The sequence below is a fragment of the Balearica regulorum genome, chromosome 5 (assembly GCF_011004875.1).
Source record: "Balearica regulorum gibbericeps isolate bBalReg1 chromosome 5, bBalReg1.pri, whole genome shotgun sequence".
Taxonomy (NCBI): Eukaryota; Metazoa; Chordata; class Aves; order Gruiformes; family Gruidae; genus Balearica; species Balearica regulorum.
Window position 1 is genome coordinate 10,172,920 of NC_046188.1, and position 24,390 is coordinate 10,197,309.

At 40.2% G+C, this 24,390-nt stretch overlaps 1 protein-coding gene across 4 annotated transcripts in view; it reads left to right on the forward strand.

Annotated features, from left to right (window-relative positions):
* AKT1 (AKT serine/threonine kinase 1) overlaps window positions 1–24,390 on the forward strand; it is a 75,058-nt gene that overhangs the window by 33,218 nt on the left and 17,450 nt on the right. For all 4 annotated transcript variants that reach the window (XM_075753430.1, XM_075753429.1, XM_075753432.1 and 1 more), the window contains 8 exons: window positions 6,155–6,283; window positions 12,882–12,993; window positions 15,792–15,939; window positions 16,796–16,927; window positions 17,094–17,159; window positions 18,823–18,891; window positions 19,618–19,743; window positions 21,024–21,152. In XM_075753430.1, the coding sequence (XP_075609545.1) occupies window positions 6,155–6,283; window positions 12,882–12,993; window positions 15,792–15,939; window positions 16,796–16,927; window positions 17,094–17,159; window positions 18,823–18,891; window positions 19,618–19,743; window positions 21,024–21,152 (911 nt within the window). The remainder of the gene's footprint in view (window positions 1–6,154; window positions 6,284–12,881; window positions 12,994–15,791; window positions 15,940–16,795; window positions 16,928–17,093; window positions 17,160–18,822; window positions 18,892–19,617; window positions 19,744–21,023; window positions 21,153–24,390) is intronic.

The following is a 24,390-nucleotide window of genomic DNA, read 5'->3' on the forward strand; positions in this document are numbered from 1 at the left end:
GCTCCCTTTGTCCCTGGAAACCAGACCACTCATCCACCCCCCTTCTCCCCACCTCCAGCTCCCCTCTTCCTTCCCTCCCTCCCTCCCCAAATTCCCCCAAGATATGATAATGAAGCAGGTGCTCTGTATTGCAGCTTTGTGTGAGCGTGAGAAATGGCAGTAGGTTTAGAAAAGCCAGAGCTGAGCTGGAGGAGGAGGAGGCATTTCTTCTTAACCTGTTGGCAGTCACGTCAGTCACGGCCGTGCGGGCTGCCGGCTCACCGCACGACCGTCCAGCTGCCCCATGGAGAATAAAGCAGGGAGTGGATTTGCTGTGCCCCGAATTAGCCCATTGCGACCGTGGGACCCCGAGTTAGGGCCGTGAAAGACGTGGAGGAGCCGGGCTGCGAGTTAGGGAGCGGTGGCCGGGTGCAGGCGGGCTGCGGGCTGACCTCCCCACCGGGGAGCAGCCCCGACGGCAGGCCCGGCCGCCTCATTGAGATTCAGGGCACAGGCAGCGTCTCCGCAGCTGTACGCTGGAGGCGGCGGCCGAGGAGGCATCCAGAGAGGGGCCAAAAAAAAAATCATCAAAGAACCGGCCCCCTTTGCTGCGCCTCTGAATAGGCAGACAAACTAGAGGTCCTCTGCTCTCCACGAGCGTGTTGGGAAAGACATTAGCATAGCCTCTTTTTTTTTTTTTTTCCCCCCCTCTTTTCCTTTTCCCAAGCTACTGAAAACCTGGCACTGTGTTTAAATATCTTGTTTTGACAGTTTGTTGAGGGAAGGGAAGAGTGCTGCACCAGCATGGTGGGTGTCTGTGCAGCTATTTTTAAAAAAAAATACATATTTGAACTGAGAGTTTTCATTCAGGTCACCCTAGACTTGTTTAATTGTTTGGTGTCAAGTCATTAAGATCCAGAATTAGCTCGCTGAGTTTGGAAAGGGCTTGCTTCCGAGTGCTTTAGAAATGCAAAGACAAGTTTTCAAGCCCTGCTTTCTTTTTCCAAATCTGTTTTGATTTCAGCTGGTTTTGAAGTGAGTGGATGCATACCCTATTTACTCTAACAGCAGAAACTAACTGTAAATCCTGGTCCTGCTCTTCAGCACACATGAGATGGCAGCTTCTGATAGCTTCATGTCTTTAAGGAAGCTGGCATCTGTTTCATCGAAACCTCATTAGGCCGACAGGATGCAGACCACTTCTCGCTGCCATTGAAGTCTCAGAAATGAGTCATTCCGCCTTTGACCGGTGGTACATTAGTGCTGCCATTGGCATAACTTTCGTGTTTCCCTCGGACAGTTCAGGGCTGTATGTCTTTGGAGGGTGTGGGAATGTAGAGAAGGCTTGCGTCACTCAAAAGCTCTAATATTTTGAGTATTAACCTTAATTGTAATTAATGGTACTACTTCTGATGCTCAGAGCAGAAAGTTTAATGCACTATTTATCCGTAGATTTGTGGTGGCCACTTGAGTGCATTTCATATAGGTGAGACCTTGTCAGTCGGTGCTCCTGGGCTTGTTCTGGTTACTTTGGGGCATAAGAAAGTTACGATGCTTTTGTAAATATGGAGGATATCATTGGATGCTGATGTTAACCTAATGATTTTTTAATTTTTTTTCCGAAGTATTGGTATGTATGAGTTGATTAAAAAAATAAAGCAGAGGCTTCTTAAATATAGTCTGTTCTGAATTAAAGGGTGTGGTGTTGGCTTTGAATGAGCTTGATGCAGCAACAAGCATGCAGCAGTTGGTAAATAAAGATGGATTTTCTTTTGTTCTGCTGGTGCTTGCTGCTCATTATTCTCCACTTACCCCGTGAGCTTCCCAGGGAGTGGCAGCTGTTTCTGATGTTAGACACTCTATCAGTGGTAGACAGCTCCAGATTCGGTGAGATACTGTTGTGGGGAGGAGAGGAAAATAACCTAACCCTGCATTATTGTAAATCCTCAGTAGAATTAACTTTTCATGAACCAGAAGAGTTTTGTGTTTAACTTTTTCTGAAATATTCAGGCATAAGCGTGCTTTGCAGTACATGTTACTGTGAAAAAGCTTTTCTGGCATGAGATGGATTTACATTCTAAGTGTGTGTTAAGTATTTTAATGTGCAGTGTGTGGGGGCAGACACAAGGCAATAAAGGGAAATCGGTCTATAGCAATCTTCATGTGTATTTCCAGATATATACAGTTTGGGAATCTTTGCAATTTGGAAATTGCTTAGAGTAAACAGAATGGTACATAAAGATTTTAAATAATAAAGCTAGCAAGCTACAGAGGAGTCTATTTGGTTCCAGGATTTTATATGTAGGATTTATAACCCATGCTTTTGCTTTCCTGTCTCTGCAGTGTTAGCATTCTGTTACTGAAAACAAAGAAGGCTCTGCCAGGGCATTACACAAGCAATGAATCACAGAGGAAAAAATGTTTTGCTTTGTAAATTGTTCACTTTTCCATGGTGGATCATTATTATTATTATTTTTTTTAGTGGTGTCTGATAGAATTTGCCACACGTGCTTGCATTTACTGTACTCAGTACAATTCTTCTAGTGTGACTACATAGCTACTAATATTAGTGACTTCAAGTAACTTCTCTTGCTTATGATTCTTAAAAACAAAACCGCAACAGGAACAAAAAACACAGGGCAAAAAATGAAACAGCTCAGTTCACTCTTCAGGCATGATAGCTTACTGAGTATATCAGAGGAAGGAAACGGTGTTAATGTTTTTCAGTCAGCTTTGTCCCAGTGGTTCCACATAATTATTTTTTGTCTGTATTGACAAACTCCTTTTCTGTCTAAAATACTCGAATTTGCTGTCGAGATCAATGTGGTCCTCCTCGCAGGTTGTAGGAAGTTCATAGTGTTTTAGCTAATGATAAAAATATAAGCTTGTTTCTTAAGAATATGTACTTTGTACATTTTCTTGATGACTGCTTTGGTGAATCTGTTTCAGAACCTCTGTAGAGGAATGATAGTTTGCTCAGGCTTGAATGTAAAATTATACTTACAGAGTAACCAGTTGGGAAGTCACATGCCAGGCAATATCTTGCCACTTTGCTGCAAGATGCAGAAGTATAACCTCAGTGTGTTATATTTTAAAATTTATACCACAGATGCTGCAGTGTGCCTCATACTGTCATTGGCAAGAGCAATAATCAATAATATGTATGCTTGCCATATTACAGGATTCATTATGCTCCAGACATGTAGAAAAAGAAGTTTAAAATCATGTTACTTATTTGCAAATTAAAAAGGTGGATCAGGAACCCGAATCCACTAAAGCAAAGGACAAGGGAAGGTCCAAGAAGAATGGTCCTTGCAAAATGCCTGGCAGTAATGAAATCCTTGATTTTTTTCCACACAGAAAGAAAGAAGAAAGAGTGAGTGTGGAGGAGGATATGTATGGAATACACCATTTTAAAGACTATGTGATTAATCCTGTTAGATGATGTGTTTCTAACAGAGAAACAGATCGGTGGAATAAAGCTGTAAGGAAGTACGAGAGCCAAACATAAGCATCTAATCTAAGAAAAGTCTCTTGTGACAGTACAGTGTAATTTTGTGTAAAATTATGCATAGTTCACTGAAAATAACCAGATAATAATTTCAGAATCTGCAAAAAATAAATATCTCCTCTGTAAATACCAATGGGGAAGACGTGTAGCATATATTGGGGAGTAAGGGAAATGGAAACTCACTGTCTTGCTCCTCTTCAGATGTTTTTCATTCTGTCCAATCTGGATTTAGTCCTAAATGAAGGTATTATAAAGGGGTATGAGGTGGTTCCAAGGTCTCCCGAGTTTGCTTTATGCAAGAGAAGAAAATACCAACAAGTCAGATGTGTAACAGCGCATTCCAAAATCCTGATAGTCCAGGCAGCTGCCTTCCCGACCTCCTTACCTGGCAAACCTCTCGGCGAGAGCTGGGCTGAGCACGCCATGTATCTTCTTGTTCCTGTAGTCACATCTGTGGTGTAATAGTAATGAGATTGGAGTAATCTCACTGATCTGGGCTGAGTTGGACTGGCAATTTAAATGTGAAAGGCTTCATAATCTCCTACTGATCCCAGAAAGTTTTCAGCGTTTAATTAAGGTCAGAATGAAAAAGATGACAACAACAAAACCTTCTACATTTACTGCCTTGCTTATAAATGTTAAGCCATGACAGCTATAGGAGACTTCTTCTGAAATTCCTAAAGCAACGATGACATTTTTGTAGACCCCTTATAGGTTAGTATAACACTTGAGGCTGTAACAGACGTCTCTAAAAGGAAGACTGAGACGGTTTGTGCTCATTCCTTTTCCTCTTATCTTTCTTGCCTCATGCCCTGTTTCATCAGTGCAAATGGATGTTTTCTGCAGACATGGCTGCTGTTGGAAAGGTAGCTCTGTGACTCTCTCCGCTGGCTCGGTAACTTAAGTTTTTTGCTTTAGATTAGAAAATTAAAAGCTTGATGAGAGCTGAACAGGTGAAAGTAGTAGCTAGGGGTGCGCATACCCATGGCCGCGTGGCATGGGTGTTGGTGTTGCTCGTGTTTCTCTGTGCGGGAGAGAAAAGTATGAGTCTGAATGGAAAAGAAATGACACAGCTGGTGCCCGAAGCAGTTTGAAACTGCACCGCAGAAGGAGAGGAGGTCTGTGGGGAGAGGAAGGAGGCAAAGCAGCTGCAGGGGAGTTGCTGGGGCAGGGTGCACGTCGCTGGGAGTGAAATTACTGGTGGAGGAGAGCTGAGCAGCAGGAAAAGAGGAGTGAGTGGAGCCTGGGAGAAGAGGAGAGCAGCAGAAGGTTGCCAGAGCCAATAAATAAATCTGGGGAGCCTTTTCTTCTTGCTGTTCTCAGTGGCAGTTTGAAGAGCTCGCCAGCAGATGAAGCCGTAGGCACTGGGTACCAGCCGCTGCAGGGGCAGCATCACAGGGTGCGCAGGCGTGCTCTTGCTGTGGCAGACCTGAAAGAAGCTTGGCTCCTAGTCTGCTCCCTCGTCCTCGCCCTGATGTTGAACAAACAAGTGAGAAACCATACTGGAGGGAGGAGGGTATAGCAGCTGCCCAGCTGTGGGTGCTTTGTAGTGACCACATTTTTTTAAATCAGCTGTTGGGGTGAGCAGAGTTGGAAAAGTGTGGCTGGTGTCCTGATTTGCATAGCACCTTGAGTGAGGCTTTTCTGATTCAGCCAAATAGAAACATTGCTGCAGGACCTTGTAGGACCTAGAGGGCCAGCTTGACCCCATGTAAAGCTCTTTGAAGTTCTAGAGAGACCGCCTGAGAAGATGACATCATGGACAATGAGCAAAGGGGGAAACTGAGGCACATTGACAAATTCCCCCAGAAGAGCCACAGGTGGAACTCTTGTCTTCCTTCTCTGAAGCCCAGCTGAGTATATCCAGTAAATAACTGAGGTTTTGATCAACTTTTTTCTTTTTATTCCTCTGCTGGACATTTTCAATGTGGCTATGACACAGTCATGCAACTGTCACCTCTGCAGGGTACTTAGATGAGCCGTAACGTGGTGTGAGCAAGGGATCTTTTCTCTGACAAAGAAAGGTGGAATATCTTTCAGACTAGATGTTTGTTTTCTTCTTTGTGGTGGCTATACATCATTCAGTGTTTTCCCCTTCATATTGTGATATATCATCTCGTGTTTCACGCTTGAGATGTGAGAGGAGTGAGTGATGTTATGTAACTTAAGCAGAGAATTATCTTCTTATGTTCTAAAAGTGACTGTTGGTTTGATAAAGCAGTTGACTAATTAGTAAATTACCCATTGTTGTTTAAAATACTTGCGCTGCAAAATGTAAATGAAAAAAATTTCTCCACTTGTCAGTATGAAAAATGACAATAGCAAAAATAATACATAGGACATCTGCTCTGATTTTTTTAAAATTTAAAATGCGTTTAAGGCAGATGTTGCAGAATTTGAATGGAAATCGGGGTAGATGGAAGAACAAAACATAGCTGTTTACCTTTTATGAAGTCCCATTTTTATGGTTAATATCACTAACAATATTTGACTCAGCGCCTGTATTTTTCCACTGTTTGTATCAGAATGAACTCAATGTTCTTAAAACTCCTGCTATGTCAGGATGACATATAGTTTCAATATTTAAAAAGAAAAATTGTTGGCGGGTCAGTATTTTGGGGTGTTTTCTGATAATCTGTCCCTTTGCCCATCCTTTCTTTCCAGGAGAATACATAAAAACATGGAGGCCACGGTATTTTCTTCTAAAGAACGATGGCACGTTCATTGGCTACAAGGAACGACCACAGGATGTCGACCAGCGGGAATCACCTTTAAATAACTTCTCAGTAGCTCGTAAGTGTCTTTACATTGCGCTCTCGTCCACTTTGGAGGTTGATGTCTTCTTGTAGTCATAGTGCTGTGAACTGCATCAGTAACATTCAAATGTATCTAAACACTAAATGTGTTTATTTGAGATGACCTCCCCCTCAACCCCAGGTTTTTCAGGAATGACTGTGATGTGGAGGTTTGATGCTCTGCTGGTTTTTTGCAGTTTTGTTCTAATGTACCATTTCTGGTTATAGAATAAAATGGGTTAAGTTGTTAATATTTTGTATATCTTGTTATTCAGCAAGTTGCTTTAAAGTGAAAATTAACTCAGACTCACGTCTCGGTACTTGGCAGGTAGGCACAGCCGAAGCGTTTCAGCCTGTTCTGCCATCAAATCTGGATTCAAGTGGCGTTGGCATAGGTCAAAGTTATTTGACTATTAGCGTAAGAGAACGTGGAGCAAACACTGCTTTTAATGAAAGGCACTCAATTTTTCTTAGTTTTGAACGCAAAACCATATTTCTTCTATCAGAGCCAACAAAAAGGTTTGGAAATAACAACATCTCCTAACCTCTGCACTGCCCTATGCAAACATTTCCGACTTTGCTCAGGTGCTGCAGCACAGGATGTGATAGAAGAATCTGAAGATAATTTCCTTTTCTCGCTCATGTTTTTAACCTTTCGCTATATACTTCCAGCCTTTATTTTCTCCTGTTCTTAATCTTTCCTGTCTCATGATCTGCCTGTGTCTCATTCCACCATTTAAAAATAGATCATTGTGGCACCTGTTATTAACAACGATCCGTTCCATGTTCCTGGTGACTAGTGGAAGTGAGGTTCTGCAGAGAGAAGGGTAGGGGCTTTTCGTCTTCGTTACAGAGTAGCTTGAAATATGTGGGGTTCATCTTTGTAGTTGACTTTTAAGCAGACAGACATTTTGGAACACACTGGGCCTGGAAGAGGGCTGGGCAGTACTAGGATTTAATGCAAATGTTCGTTTGGTTTTTCCCCCCCCCGCTGGTAGCAACATATACCTGTTCTGACTGATGATGGGAATAAATAATAGACGTGCTGTTGCCTGGTGCCTCTGTGCAGGATGCCAAGAGTGCTTTGGGGTTTTTTGTCTCGTTTAGAGAATTGTCATAGTGTTTTTGTTTCAGTAATGACACAGTACTTTCCTCTTTAGACTGGTATTTCCTTATGGATCAAGAAGGTAAAGAAAAGCAGCAGAAAGCCATTAATTCATAAATTAATTCACTACTTGGTCTGTAGCCAGAGGCTTTTAACAAATGCACTTTTTGCAGGACTCTTCCATCCTGTTGCTGTCAACTGCATTACTTAAAATAATTATTTACTGCAACTCAGTGCTAAGGAGTAAAAAAGGATGTGTCCATTGCCTTCTCTTTGTCCAGGTTGCCTTCAAAAAGGGTTAACTTAAATCAGTTTTCACAACAGGAATATGGTGCATTTTTTGGCAGATTGAGCCCATCAGCCTTGGCATTTATAGATAAACAAGTTTGTTACCATGGTATCAGAGCATTGTCGAAAAAGATATGACACATGCCTATGGAGCAAGGTGTAGCCCCCAAAAGAGGGATTGTGGAGAGGGTGGTGGATGGAAGGATGTTCTTGCCTGGTGAACCAGTGGCAGGTCGGGAAGGCATTGGTGATTATGGGGAGGCCTCCTTGTGAGAAGTCATTATTGTGGTTTTGGGCTCACTGAAGCAGCTGTTGCCCCACCAGGATTTAATTTCTCATGTAGGCACTGGCATGCAGTGCTGCCAGCACCTGATGTGCGCTTCCCTTCTGGGTACCCTTCACACTTGTATCATTTGGATGTGTTTTGCACCACAAGTTTTCTCTTTGAACCTGCTTGCTTGGTATTTTCGTTTGGGTTAGCTTGTCGAGTTAGCATGAGTGAATTCGAGCTGCCTCTGGAGGAAGGCTCTGGCCAGAGTGCAACCTCGTGCTGCAGAGGCAGCCTGCAGAAGCCTTCTGCCAGTGAAAGATGGGGAGAATTTAGCTTAAATGTTTTGTAAAATTTCATCCTTTTTTTTTTTTTCTTCCTTTTTCCTTCCAAGAGACCATGATAGTCCTGACTTTTTTGTTAATTAGTGAACTAGATTTTTTTAATGAGATGGCAGGCTGTCTCTGTCAGTCTGTTCTTTGGAAGTGGTCCCATGTTTCTGATTAAAATCTTTACCCTCTTCTGCTTTAAAATAATGTAGGCTTTTTTATCTTTGCAAGTAAAAGGAGTTTTTTCATGACTAGGGATCTCTACTTGATCTTCTTACTTGTAGTGTAAAATTCCTATTAGGCGATTTTGGTCAACCCATGAGAGGTAGGAAATACTCTATTGAATCAAATCAGTGATGATTATTTGTCTTTTCCCTTAACAGGTATGAAGAAAGTATTAGCGATAAATACCGAGCGTGCTTTCCATGTGCATGACAGTCTCTTCTTTCTCCCACACAAGCCTTTTCCTTTCAGTCTGTGAGGGTTTTGATCATACACCTTTGATAACTTGTTTATAGGGCCCCTCCATGGGTAAAGAGAGACTCACAAGTACCTTTTCCTTCATCTAATTTTCCATTTAAAATAGCTGTGTATCTATGTTTGTAATGTAATGATATGTTTAAGGAGTATATTTTCCCTGAAAGTTACATATTGGTGAATTATTTTAAAAACAACCAACCAACCAACCAAAGCAAAACTTCTGAAAGGTGGTGGATGAGCATTTAACTGATTTTTGAGCCCTATTTGTGTTCATGTTCTGTATTTCACCACTTGTAAGATACAGAAGGAATAAAAAAGCCTGTACCTAAGTAGTTCTGCTCCAGAGACCCTGCAGATAAATAACCAATAGAGCCTGTGTTGTAAATCTGCAAGATAAGTAGCCTTCATACCAGTTGTAATCTCGGATTATCATGTATGTCTGCCTATTAGGTTATAAGCCTTTAAAACCATATAGCTGAGAAGAGCAGTATATTGTGAAAAAAACACATGGAGAGAGAGGCTATTCCTGTTAGAAAGAAGGGATTATTTCTCTGTCAAAAAGGAGAGTGGACTATGGTGGTTTTGTGTACAGCTGAAAACATAATTGCTCAACAATATGAGCGCTCCTTTTGGGACAGGACTGCGTGTCTGCAGTCAGGCATTTATCATGGGACACAGGGTGGCCAGATAGTGGAGAGATTTTCTGTGTCCGCTGTTACTAGCGGCCACCTTATCCAGGTCTGTACCTCAGGGCTCCCAGCTCCTCACTTTCACCGTGCTGAACTGCGGGAGGGCAAATCTGTCCGGTGGAGCTAGCAGAAGAGGAGCATTTCAACATAATATTCCTGTTTGCCTTTCCAAAGTTTTATTTACTTATCATTCTTCTTGCCTGATTTACCTTTTTTTTCTTTTTCTTTTTTTTCCCCCCATCTTCTTCCTTAAAGAAACTAAAGCAGGAATGGGATGGATTCTTCCTTCACATTATTGTTTTAAAGTGTGATGTCATTATATAGGGAACAGAGTTTGACACTTTCATCGCAAGTAATCTGCCTTTTAGCTTAAGTGCTGGGGAAGCAAATATTGTGACATTTTAGAAAGTCACTGGGATAATACTAAGTGTCTTTCAAATACAAAATGGTAATTTACATTTGAATGCCTTGGTGTCTATTCCTGTTAGGAACAATTTCTCTGTCCTACTTACTTTAAAAGACCAAATGCCAGGAAAGAATCAAGAGGTTCTTTAGAGCAATTTAAATCATTTTTAACAGGCTGCTGTTTATAGTACGTACTTTGTTGCAAATGGGGAATACTTTTGTTGGCCATTTTGACAGGAAAAACTGTCTCCAAAGTGAGTAAGTGACCCTCTGCCATATTTGAAATGTGAATGTTTTTATAGCAGAACCCCCAAACATGCCATGAATCAGACCTCATATTATACAGCATCTGTATCTGTGCTCTGCTGTAGTGGTGCATGTTGCAGTACATGATTATAGAAGGCATAAGTGGTGCTTCTGTAGCTTGCCAACTACAGTAAAGAGCAGAGTTGGTTTTAAAAGTAAGAAAAAACCGTGCTGCTTCATCGTTCTGTTGATAAAAATCTATGCAATTGTCATATATGGAGACAACTAAGTGGTAGCATCAAACTTTACGAAACCTATGTGGTACAGCACTTTGGCAAAGCAATTTAAAAATAAAGCCTTCTGTATTTCTTGATATGTGCTGTTATGATTGAGCAGGGTAATTAGACAGCATATTGTTCACTAAACAAAACACTTCTATGTGACATACTTGAATTATAGTGGTTATTAACTGACAAATCTCTATTATTCATCTTGCTGTATGCCTTAAAGATTGCTGGATCAGCAAGCTTAGCAAATATCAATGGACAGTGCTGATTTAGGGGAAAAGTGGTGATGTTTAATTGGTCCGTTTCTATGACAGAAAATGTCTTGTATGGTTTATTATGCTGAAATTAAATGGTTAAAGTTTAGAGTTCATGGCTAGTTTAAATATTTGTGCTGCTACTTCGGAATACTTAATCTGAGGCACTAAATGTGAATCTAAAGGCTATTTTAAAAAAGTAAGCAAAATCCCTTAGTGCAGTTGGTCATCATGTTGCACTTCTGGATAAGTAGAGAACAGCTCTGGATTTGCACGAGGTTAGGAATGACCTGGTTTTTTTTCTTTGAGTCTTCAGCCAAATTCTGTATCTGTTAGGGCTGCGTTGTGCAAGTTTATAGAGGACAACCCCAGCCTTCATCTAATGCGCCTTAAGCAGGCAAAAATGGGAGACAGAACAAACAGCAAAAAACAGAAGAGCAGCTGAGCTAAGGTGGACAATCCGGGAGCAGGAATTAGATCCCTTGAGTTGAATATATCAGAACTGGGCTTCCTGGGCTGTGCCATCTCATGCAGTTCAGCCTTAACTGCCATTCTGCGAAAGAGGATGGAGGTAGCTGGAAGGCTAAATAACGGCGCTCAGCAAGCACGGCTGTGTCGCCCTGTGGAAGTTCTTTAATCTCAGTGAATGAAGGAGTGCCGTTTATCACACTAAAACCTTTTCATGACTCATTAATAAACTTTCTCTTATCTAATTGCAGTGCTTTAGTAGGATGCAGTATAACCTCAGTGTGCTATTAAAGAAAAATTAGATTTTCTTGTCATGAAAAATGCAAAGTTACTCATTGAAAAGCTTATAATTCCAGTAGCAAATGAGGCATGAAATATATTGCCAAAAATACGGCGCCCAAAAACACTGGCGGTAAATATTTTATCTTGGTGCTAATTAAGAGCTTGAATTTAAAACTGAGCCTTCTAAATTTTCACAATAATAAAATCAACCTAGCGATACCAGTGTAGCCTTAGTAACATGCACTGTTATTCTGGCAGGATTCTGTCCTCAACTTGCACATTGCTGATGGTGGAGGATGTTCATAGCTCTAGCAGTAAGCAGAAATTTCTTCTTGTCTTCATAGTGCCTTTTTATTTACTTGGAAGTTGATTTAGAACCTGAAGACCAAATAATAGCAAGCTTGTGGTTTCATTAACTGCAAGGAAAATAGTTTAGTTTAAGAAAAAAATCCCCTCCAATTATATCTTTTTTTTTTTTTTCTCCCCTGCTCACTTGGTTTCTTAATTTGACTTTCCTTTCACAGGAGCTGTTTAATTAGCATTAGATTTTCTATTATAATATGAATCTGCAAAATGTAGTGTTTTGGCTTCTGTTGTTACTTCATTGATTTTCTTCTGGTTTTCAGCTCCTCTCTTTTAGTATATCTAGTGTACCTTTAATTAGATGCATTTTCAGGCCCAAATTTGAAGGATAAACACTTATAACAGCCTATGAAGCTTAAAATAGCGGGTATAATTTTAAAAAATAAAAATTAATGCTCAAGTCTTGAGAGAGAGAGCATTTTTATGAAGAAAATGATGATTTTGCATGTAGTCATAGTTCTGTACATGTTTCAGGTTGTGCTTAAATGCTGGCAGTGATGGGAGCTGTTAGCTGGGTGTCCATCCAGCATCCGACTGCGGCAGCTGTCCTGAAGGAGTTTAGAATGGGGTCTTTTCTGGGGGTGCCTCTGTAGTTTGATGTTCCCTCTAGTGTTTGAGGACTGGAAATGCTGAGTTTAATCTTCGTCAGGTCCCTGCAAAATGACCATACACTCTCTCTAGCAACTCCTTGAAAGCCAAGGACAGGGGTTTATGTTGGGAAAGTCAAAGGGAGGGAACGTAGGGGCTTGGCTTTAGTTTCAGTGGATGTAATTGCTGCATTATCAGCTGACTTTGTCCGTGTGCTGTGCTCTGCTCTGGATGACCTTTGGAGTGTAGGACCTGAGTCTGAACGGCTTCTGTGTCATCACATTGCATTTCTGCTTACCTCTCTAGGCAGACCAAGTGTGGAGCCTGTCTTAGCCAAATTTGATTTCGGTGCTGCTTAGATGACTATCTCCCAGGCTATTTATTGGTTTCATCAACACAGTAAATTGTCTCAAGTCTCCTAAAGAAGTACTTACAGAGATTTCTATGGCTGATTAATTGCAACAGTTTGCTAGATAAGAATAAAGACAAATGATTATTTAAACTTGCTTATGTACCATGACTCTTTCTTCCTTGATTGTGGTAGAGTGCCAGCTGATGAAGACAGAACGTCCTAAACCAAACACATTTATCATTAGATGCCTCCAGTGGACCACAGTAATTGAAAGAACATTTCATGTGGAGACTCCAGAGGAGCGGTATGTTTCATTCATATTTAATACATAAACTACTTGCAAAAGCAGATGCAAGTGTTCAGCATTAATAGCGAGTCCTTTGCTGAAGCTCTTATTTATCAGATGATGTACGTCTAGACTGAGAAGTGACAAATAATTTTTGAGCGCCTCAATTTTAGTGTGCGTTCCAGTATAAAAGATACCTTCAAGGGGGTTTCAGAGAGCGGATTTTGAGTAGTATTTGTAAATGAAATGTTGCTAGGTTGGGTGTCCAAAACAGAAAAACAGACAGGTGCAGGTGTGTACCAGCACACAGGTAGTTATTTCTGGAAACTCAGGGTTCATTTCTCACTGGAAATGTTATGGTATGTGAAATGAAGGGTTTCTGACCTGGGAGTTTCTGGAAGGATGAGCACAAGTGAAACAGAGATTCAGACAAAGTTGAGTTGTATCAAAATACTGACCTTTTAAAATCTTTTTAGACACCTTGTTTTTTAAAGGAAAAAAGTTAGTTCTATCATTGCTGATTGCTAATGTTTTATGCAAATTAGACAATAAAGGTGATAGTTATCTGCTGCAGGTGCAGATTTCTGTTTCAGCTGTTAGGAAACAAAGCTAAGAGCATGCATCCTGTGGTCTCATCATTGGACAATTGATCTCTTACCTCCTGAGAGAACAGTTTTCCAGCACAATTATTCTATGACTACACAGTATTTAAATATTTACTTACTCTTCAGGAACTGAACTTACATTATTCCAGTACCATTGCCCTAGGGGAAGAGGTGTTTTAAACCCCTTGTCCTCCCTAGATATGATACTGGAACGTTTATTTTTAAGATCAGCAAATTCTACCTAATATTCTTTGGTTTTTTCTTTCGTAGCCTTTGCGTGCACTGATTTAAAGAAGGTTCCTGTTTATTGCTTTTGATTCTATTACAGTGATCAGAAGAAGGTGAAATCAAATTAAAAGCAAAGAAAAATAAACTGGTCCTTGTTTCTTTTAGCAGCTTTGTGGTCAGTGACCCTAAAGAGAGTGAATAACAGTTTCCACTTGGGGGAAGATTGTGTTTTAGTCTTGTTTTGTTCCCTCCTAGCCAATTAAGTCAGCTTCGTGACACTTCAGGGCTCAGAGTGTTAGTCACCTCTGTTGGGTACACTTGAGACATAAAAGCTGAGGGTGAAATTCTGGTCTCCAGAAATCAAAGGTACTCACTTCAGGAGGGCTGAGATCTCAACTGAGTCACTAACAAATCTTAAGAGATGTGACGGTAGATACACCTTTAGCTTTCTCTGTGCCTTTAAAACCAACATTTGGTTTTTGAGAGACATGGAGAGATAAAAGTACAGAAGAAAAAATTTATTTTGTAATAGTTTTGAATATGAAAAATTATTAGTAAATAAAGGAATATGTTTGTGATGGCAAATGAAATAGTCTGTGCTGGAAATATAGGGAGAATGCTCAGAATGTTTAGCATTACCTTGCTGCCTCAGACAGGGCTGGATAGTGCACGCTCAGACAAAATCCAAAATAAGAAATGCACAGGGTGGGAAAGACCTTATGTGTAATTGGCGCAGTTTTTATTAAAAACTTGTGTGTTGGATTCTTTTTCCCATGGACTTTACTTCCTCTGGGGAATGATTTGCCTTTTCTGTCCATCACAAACTGAAATTCACATGTTCATATATGATTATTATTTTTTTAATAATCTCATAGAACCAGTGAGAAATTTGACATTGATAAGGATGGCATGGCTTAACTGCAGAATGTGCATGGAGGTGTTCAGCATTGGCTACTTTTGTTCCTGATGTAGTAGCAAAGTAATTTACCTGGGGTGTCCTTGGGAGAAGAGTTTAGCCAGTGCCCAAAAAAATGTCAGCTGAACCACTACATATCGTTCCTTACAGATATGAAAGATAGTAAAACATGGTCAATAGTCCACTGAACATGTCTGCAACCCCTGCATGCCTTAAAGTCCATCCCAAAACCCTGTAAGCCCCTGCAAATTGTATGCTTTAGGTTCAATAAATACTCAGTGAAATGAAGTGAAAGCCACAAACTTTCACTTCAGTAGTTTCCAAAGGTGTGAAATTTCCCAAAGGACACTGGAGTGGAAGCATAGGAGTCCATAGGAGTTGAAGGGGTCAGTATTAGAGCACCCACTGCTGAAACAGCTGTGGAAACTTTATCGTAACCAAGACCTGTGCCTAAGATAAAACGTCACTGTTTTTGCTGATGTTCTGCTAAACTTCACACAGGAATTGCTGTACTTCTGTCATCATCTTTACAACAGAGGAATAACCTAAGTATCCTAGGGTTTAATACCATCTCCTAGAACATCCCTTCGTATGAAAATTTGGGATATGTGTGCGAAGAGGTGGCATAGTGCCCCCAGCAGTTGGAAGTATGTGTTTCAGTGCACCATAGGCATGGAGAAGATGTGTTTAATTGCTTTGTGCTGCATGGAAGACTTTTGTTTTTGGCAAGTCTGGTTTTGTTATGTAAATCTCTGTATCACCGGGTCATATCTTGAGCTGCTGACTGAATGACTATTAGAAATTCTGTTGTCTGAAAAGCCTTATATTTTATCCAGACTGGAAGGACTTCAGTTGTCTCCTTGTTTCTACTATGATTAATAAAAATATATATTAAAAGTGCTCTTAAATGCAGTTTTACAGTACTTGAAAATGCACATAATTCATTGTATGTTGCATTGATTCATCAGAGAACATTAGTTGTTCTGTATTCCTTGGTGACCCTTGCAATGGCAGACGGTAATCTAAAGTCACAAGTAACAAGAATGTCTTTGCTTATCTTTTGCCAGGGAAGAATGGACAAAAGCCATCCAAACAGTAGCAGACAGCCTCAAGAAACAAGAGGAAGAGATGATGGATTTTAGATCTGGCTCTCCTAGTGATAATTCAGGTGCTGAAGAAATGGAAGTTTCTATGACAAAGCCAAAACACAAAGTGGTGAGTGAGCATAGCAGGAATAACAATATTTTTTAGGTCTTCTCAAACGTAGACAAGAAATAGCCGTCAAGACACATCTGTTCCCATAACAATTACGTGGTTGGTTGTAGATGCAGCTTCTGGAGGAAACAATAGTCTGAGCTGAGCAGGTACCAGGCAAAGCTGGAGTTCTGAGTTCAGAAGTCCTTACTGGATGGCTTTCAAGGCCAGCTCAGGTCTGGTTTTGGTTCGCCTATTTTCCTGTGGTAAAAGTCTTACTATTGCCATGTTGGCAATGGTCATTGATATGACAGTACAGAGACTATCCTCAGGCTGTGACAGATTCTCATTTTCCCCAACGTTTTTCCTAATGGCAAAACAAGTAAGAGCAAATGGCTAATCTGTGAGGCAGTCATATTGTCTGGGATTTGGTGCTGTTCAATGAGGCACAAGAAAGCTGGTCTCCTAGAAAGATGGGGAACATCAGAAAAAAAGGTTTGGTTTAATCCCTGGAATCAGAGCAACATGTGCCTTTTATTGAATGTCTGCACTGACAAAGTGATCAAAATGTCTATGGAGTAATAATAGTATGTTGACTGGTATTCGCACATTTGAGTGTTGTGTCATGTGAAAGAGTGTTCTGTTAATTGAAAGCTTATGGTTTTCCCTAAACAGTTTGATTGATTATCTTTGGGAGTGCACTGGTATTCATTTTTATGGAAGAATAATTTCTGTGCCTGAATTCTGCTAAGCAAAAGGATTAAAAAAACCCACATATGCAATGTATTTTCACGTGAATAAGAAATTCTAGTCTGAGAATGACATACTTGTTGTTAGTTCATGCAATTAAGTTCTTGTTTATTTCTATCATTAACAGACCATGAATGAATTTGAATACCTTAAACTACTGGGAAAAGGCACTTTTGGAAAGGTCATTTTAGTTAAAGAAAAAGCAACTGGACGCTATTATGCGATGAAAATTCTGAAGAAGGAAGTTATTGTAGCAAAGGTGAGTAGATGGGAAACTTGAGAATGTGGTTCACCCTTGATACAGCCTTCGGGAAAGTCATACCAAGGATTCTCCCAAGTACTTGTAAATAATTGGTCCGTTAGTGTTTGAAATGGACCCCGATCTGGGGAATCACTTTGCCAATTTCCTTCTGCTTGTGTTTCAGGATGAAGTAGCGCACACGCTGACAGAAAACCGTGTTTTACAGAACTCACGGCATCCATTCTTAACGGTAAGCATTTGTTCCTATGCTGAGTGTAACTTGACATCGTGATAACCAAAATGTCCCTTATTTTTTGTTATATGTATGTAATACATCTGAGATCTGTGTTTTCAGAGCAGCTGTGTATTTTTGTACCCTTCATTTTTGGGAAGCACAAATTTAAAATGCTTTTTTAAGTCTTCTGATTCTTGCAGAGCAGGTCCTCAGTGCCTCTTGAAGACAATATTTCAGGGTGTGGTTTGACTTTATGGCTCACCCATTTAATAGCTTGCTATCTCTGAGAGAAGTATCTGCTTTCCTTGTCCTCCAAATGTTTGGTCTCCTCTTTGTAGCAGAGATCAGGGTGACCCTGATCTTGTGACAAGTTCAAGAAGATATAGTGTGGGGAAAACCCTTTAATTTTGCCTGCCTTTGTTGTTTTTTTAAGCTCCCAGAAGCGGTTTGCTATGGAATCAGAGCACTGGTAATGCCCACTGAAGGATAGTGGTGGGAGCATGTGGGATGGGACAGGGAAGAGCAGGACTGTGCTTTATCCGCTGCTTTCCTTTTGGATTGGCTTAGCTGTAAAATCAAACCACACTCTCACTTTAGACCTCAAATGCCAGCAGTCTCTCTGGGTTGAGTTCAGATACATAAGTTCCGCCTCAAGATTTTGTTTCTAGCATTTATTACAAGTTGGCTCTGAATTGTTTCCTGCCACTTAAGGCCTCTAAGAGACCTGTGTAAGATCGTAGTTGTTTCCTTTGTCCAGGTACACAAGGGCTTAACTGGAATTTAGACTTTTAAGTGTGGCCTCTGGAAGTAAATACTGGCTGTATTGGTTATAATCAGTAAATGTTTGTTGTCATGTCTAAAACCCAATCCTCGCTCTCTCAACTAAAATACGACTGGTTTAAAAATGCCACCCCGGTATTGAAGACGATGATATCATATGCGGTATTTTCTTTTTAATGCTTTCATAAACCCAAATAGCTAAAACAAGGGCTGTCTTGAGAAGTCAGCTACAAGACTGGGTTACAACCAAGAAACTTAAGACTGTGGCAAACAAGTTGATGTTGCTCTTGCCACAGGAATACATGTGACAGGACTGTACAAAGGCAGCTTGTGACACTTCATCACAGCCTCCGTCCGGTCTGTTTTTGTGAATTGCTCATAAATTGATATTGACAGCATTGCTCAATCCTCCGGCAGGCTGTCAACAGGGAGCAGGGCAGAGACCAGGGGGCTGGTGTGTGTAAATATGTATCTTTCATATAAGAGGGCTTGTAGGCAGTGCGGTAAAACCTTGTGCTCTGGGCTTTGGTTGTGGACCCTTGTCTGTGAGGTGAAACTGTGGGAGCTTGTGGCTTGAGGAGGAGACTTCAGAGCCACTGTTGGTAGGTTCTGTGTCACTGATACTGGGCGAGGTCTTTGTTTCACAGCATTACAGGTGTTACTGATAGCTTCTGCATGGGATTCTTTTAATGTTTTATTAAATTTATGTAATGAAATAAGTTGGCAGTGGATCAGTCCTCAGCTGCAACTGGAAAGTGTAAGTATTATATAAGATCCAAGGACAAAAAGTTCACTAAAATAGAAAATTTCATGTCTGTCTATGTTTCTGAAAATCTATTAAAAATGCTTTTGTAAGTGTCAGTGTGATCTTCTAAGTTTTGGTTTAAATCTGTTTCAGGCTTTAAAGTATTCCTTTCAGACACATGATCGCTTGTGTTTTGTTATGGAGTATGCTAATGGAGGGGAGGTAAGGGAAATGTAATAATGTTTAATACTTTAGGATTTTCCTGTGTTAGCTAAATAATGTCAAGCAGAATTAGTAATAAGGTCCATGTTTGCAATTCTAATTAATGCAAGTTGTCCCAGTGAAACAGAGCTGTCTGCAGGTTTAACTAATATTAAGAATTAAGACTCTTAATTTTCTTAACTCCATATTTAGAGAATAGAGGTTTTGGGTGTAGGTTCATATTTTACATGACAGCAACATATTGTAATCTGATATTTAGTAACTCAGTAAGGCAAGGTTGCTTAGTAGTTGCTCTTTAGGCAACTTTTAACACTTCTAAATGAATATGGTGAGCACACATTACTTTGGAGGGAGAATTAGAAATGGCAAACTACAGTTAAACAGTCAAGAAGGAAAAGGTGGAATATTAACCGCTCTAAATCATGCATTAAGCTGTAATTTTAATATGTAATTGTCGTTCAATCAAAATTTGTTTTAATAATTTTCTGTATATAAAAGAATATGCAGCACGCAAACTGGCTACCAGTGTGCATCCGTGAATATGAGATATAATTGTCTAGTCATTTAATTTATGAAGCTCTTTAACAGATTTGGGAACACAGCTGGGTGAGGATGGGAAGGGTTTTTCTCTTAGGTAATATTGCATTCTCAGCAGGATGGTCTGCAAAGTGCGAGACATAACTCAGAAACGTGCAATTTAAAGGTAACAAATTATTGGTTTTGTAGTTATTTTTCCATCTGTCAAGAGAGCGTGTCTTTTCTGAAGACCGGGCTCGATTTTATGGAGCTGAGATTGTTTCAGCACTGGATTACCTGCATTCAGAGAAGAATGTGGTTTATAGAGATTTGAAGGTATGTAGAAAAATAATTTCATAGGCTTTTTGGTTTGGGGCTTTTTATTTGTTAGTCACAAACCAAATGAGCCTGAACTGTAAGAAAGCCTTTCCTGACTGAACTTTAACATAACAGTTATTGCAGCTGTCAGACTTGACTTTACAGGATGTCTAAACACTTCTATAGTCTAAGAGGTTGTATAATGAATTTCTTAGGGCCCTGGCAGTGTTTCACAGACTATGAAGAAGTAGTGCCTGTTTATGTTCTAAGAGAAACCTTGCTGGCTCTTCTGTGAGGTGGAACATAATCCTGGGCTGTTCATCCCAGGTCTTATCAGATAGATGCAAATTCATACTGTGTGTATGTTGGGCTTCCTTGCCATGTGCTGCACAGTGCTATCTTCATAGTACCTGCTTGCAGTTAAAAACTGGATAAACTTCGAGTTGCTAATTTGTTTGGTGAGCAGAGAAGGGGAAAAAAAAATCAACCAAACAAGAAATCTCAGGGCAAAGAAACTTGGGAAATTCTTGAGGAAAAGGCAACAATAGCATTTTATTTTTCCCCCCCGAGAAGTGTTTTCAGGAGAGGATGAGAGGATACTGGCAGTTCATTTAGGAGCAATCTAAAATGAAGCATGCTATGTAATGTTTCCCGGCTATGACAAAGTCATTTGGGATTCCTGCTGGGATTTTGTCTCCCATATCATTGTGATTCCTTTGAAAGTGCACTTTATTTCATACACAGTGGAAACTGTCCTGAAATCTGGATGGCTTTCTCAAAAATTAGTGGCGCAGGCTAGGATGACTACTGCATGTTGAGTAAATGTTTAAAGTGATTCTCGTGTAAAGGGTCTCTTTAGAAGCGGTTCTTTAGCCTTGCATTTGCTTTTTGTTTCATTTGCTATCCTTTACTGGTACAGAATGTTTCATAAAATCACTTAAAGGCAGGGATGAAGTTTTATGAGGGGGAATACTTAATATATTTTTTAAAAGAACTGGTGTTCTGTTGGTGCTAATATTGCAGAAGCATAAATACAATGTCTACATTCTGCGTTCTTTCTGTATATATGATCAGTTACCCAAAGACTGCAAATTAGTTACCTAACATTCCCTAAAGAACTAAGGAAAGTGATATAAATTTATATTTACATCACGCGTGCTTTGGCAGCTACCTTGGTTCTGACCCCAGTGAGAACAAGGTTGAAAACTGATCTGCAGAAATTCATGTCTTTCTTTGACTTGTTCAGGAGCAGTGTGTGTTATATGTAATAATGTCTTTCATTTGGGTTTTCTTCTCAGCTGGAAAATCTTATGCTGGATAAAGATGGACACATAAAAATAACAGACTTTGGACTATGTAAAGAAGGAATCAAGGATGGAGCAACAATGAAGACTTTCTGTGGCACTCCAGAGTATCTTGCGCCAGAGGTATGTTTATGTACTAAATTATCTTCTTAAATGCCATCCATGATATCAGTAGCGATAAAGAATAATTCCTGTGCCATAATGTGTTCATACAGTAACTACTGTTATATAACAACATGTACTGAGAATCTTCTATTCATCATGTTCTGGGATGTACCTTTAGTATAACGATATGCGATAATTTTCAGGCAGGGTAGTATCTTCCTGCCACTTTAGGGAATATTTACATTTTACTGGAACAGTGCTTGCTTCTTGTGTCAGAAATCTAATTAAAAAAAAAAACCAAAACACTTCTAAATCACTTCAAATACTACCTGATGGATTGATGACTGTTTTGCAAGTTGTTTGTTGTGTGTTGGCCTATTTGAAAGCTATCAACAGGACTTTGCTTCAGAAGTAAAAGTATTGTCCAATTCTTTTACTCTTTGAAGACAGTATGAGGTGACGTATTTTCAGAAATAGGACAGACCAAACTTTTTCTGCAATATTTAGCATGTTATGCATTAAAAGTGCTGACTGTTTTCTGATTGTAAGAGCACGAGATGTTTCTCAATGTTAATTTGAACTTTTCGGTTTCAGAGATAAAAAAATCCAAGCAGGGGATCTCAGTCCCCAAACTGTATGTTTTGGGGAGGTTTTTATACAAATTCTTTTTTAAGCGTAAAATGCAAATGTGTGCTTGCAACTTTCATCCTGGAAATACTCCTGAGAGTTGTGCAACACAGGTGGTGTTATAGCCGTGAGTTAGTTATGGGCAGATCAAAAGTGAAATTGTGTGATAGAGGATATGTGTATACATGGTATTTTGCAGGCAGACGCTAGTTTTCTCTGCCCACGCTCAGAGCTGTCTGGAAGCAGACTCGCTGTATTAGTAGGGCACCAAGCCTGAGCTAACGCGGTGTGCCTCACAAAAGGGCTCGTTGTCTTTCAGCGGGTGCTTTGCTACCCATGGCGTTAAGGCTTCCATCCAGCTCGGAGCGCAGGCAGAAGCAAGTCTTGGGCTGCTGGCACATTATATATTGTTGGCACAGCCAGGATGTAGCCTTTTTCCGAGGTGGGAGACTCGGGCATTGCAAACCTTTCGTGAGTTGAAGTATGCAGAAGTACACAGTATGGAAAACCAAAGTGAAGGAGGAATATTTCTACTGAGAAATCTGCTGATCAGTGCTTTTGTGCTCTCCGCTTGCATAGCCATGGCAGCATGCTCTTGGGTTTTTTTTGTTTGGGTTGCTGGTTTTGTTTGTTGGTTGTTTTGGTTTTTTTTTAACTCAGAGCTGCTTTCAAGGGCCTCCAGTGTCTTCGTAATAATGAAGAACATGGGCACCTGTCGAAGTAGCTTGCAGCAAGGAGGTGGAGCCAGTCTCGTGATAGCTGCCAGCTCTCCATGGATCACCAGAAGTCTTCAGTAAATCTAAATTGGGGTCTGTGCACCACAATTTGAGATTTACTGAAGCACGGAGTAATTAGCAGCATGACAGAGTGTTTATTATTCATAAACATGGCTTTTATTTTAGCTTCCCTCTTAAAATCAATTACTGAACTTCAGTTTCTCATCAAGGATTTTATGAGCAGACTAAAAATATTTATTATTTTGGTTTTGTTTCTTCCTAACTTGGAATGTGGGGATTCCCTGTGCTGGCATTATGTTGTTCTTTCTGTTATATTATTTGCTGTTATTTTTCTTTTTAATATTTATGATGTGTTGGCTCATCCAAAACCCTCAAGGACAAATCCTTTTGATTAGCCCAGCTCTCTCCCTTACTTGCAAATCCCATCTGTAAGTGGGAGTGTTAAATTCTGGAGCCTTTTCTCATCTGGTTGGTAGCATGCAAAAAATCTGAAAATTGTGCGCGAGTGATATTCCGTGCATTTAAGGTCATACATCCTAAAAAGCAGGGGTCTCAATCTTGTCTGCATTCATAACTTGAATCCGGCACAGCAGCATGTTTGTACAGTTGTTGCATCGTTGTTTTTAGGTTCATACTGGAATCTCGTGCATGGATGACACTGACTGAATCGTGTCAACTTTGATGTGTCAGATGCATCGATGGCTGTGATGTTTACAGCTGTTGTGCCTTCTCTTTCAAATTCCATCTCGCAGCAGTCTAGAGCTGCTCGTTAGGAAATGATGAGCCTTTAATTTAAGTGAAATGACCTTGTTACTTTACTGCTCCCCAGCTATCCTGGATGTTGCAATAAATCATGGATGAGTGCAATACCTTTTTTGTTACGGTATATTTTTGATACTAACACCATTGCTCTGTTTTGTGCAGTCACCAATAAGAGTGTGTGCTCGTTGTGATAAAGAACTTTGAAGAAATAAGCATTTTATATTCTGGTTAGGAGTAATGGAGGTGAAGGAAAGATTTGTAGTTAGTAATCTATTATAACTATAATATAGTGCATTAATACGCTTACTAAAGTAACATTTCAAGTATTTGCTGCATTTTGAAAGCACCTGTAGCATTTATTACATACACAACAAAGGCCTCTGTGGTTTTGTTTTTCTTTCAATCTGCTCCTATTGCATCTCTTGCGGCAAAAAAATAAAAATCAGAGGTCCTGTGACTGTTTTATTTTAGGTAACGTAAGTGTAGGGGAGTGCGAACAGGAAGCGCTTATTGAACGGGGTGACTCAGAGAGCGGTAACTGCATTGTCACACAATATCTCCTGTGAGCTGAAGGGCCGTGATGCCTCGGGAAGGATGGGGCCGGCTCCTGGAATCCTGTCCGGCCGGCAGCTGTGTCGGCCGTATACATATACAGGGCAGCTGCAGAGCCAGCTGTCGTTTGGTGTGAATCATACGGCAGGGGATGCTGTAAATAGACCAATGTGGGGTAATCTAATACCTGGCAGCCTTTTGATTTTTACTGCAGGCCCTTTTCCTCGTTCAGATAATTAAGGGGAATAATTAGTGTATAAAGAGAGGCAGAGTGCAAACAGTTGTTATGTGGAGCGTCTTGATGCTTCTTTTTTTGTGTGCAAAACCTTTATCAAAGTTTGTAAGAGGTTCAGATCCTGCTTTCATTAAACTTACGTCGACTTTGGCTCTTTCACCCTTTCAGTTTTAAGTGTAAAGTATTCTGAATTGTAGCAATGTAGAACTCGCACAGACACTGCAGCAAGAAAACATGATGGTGGTGTGGTCGTGGTTTGTGTTCTTAGCAAAAGTAAGCAGTTGAGTGCAGAGCCGTGAAAAGAGTAAAGATGACAACTAAAACCTGAGGACAGGATCTGGAA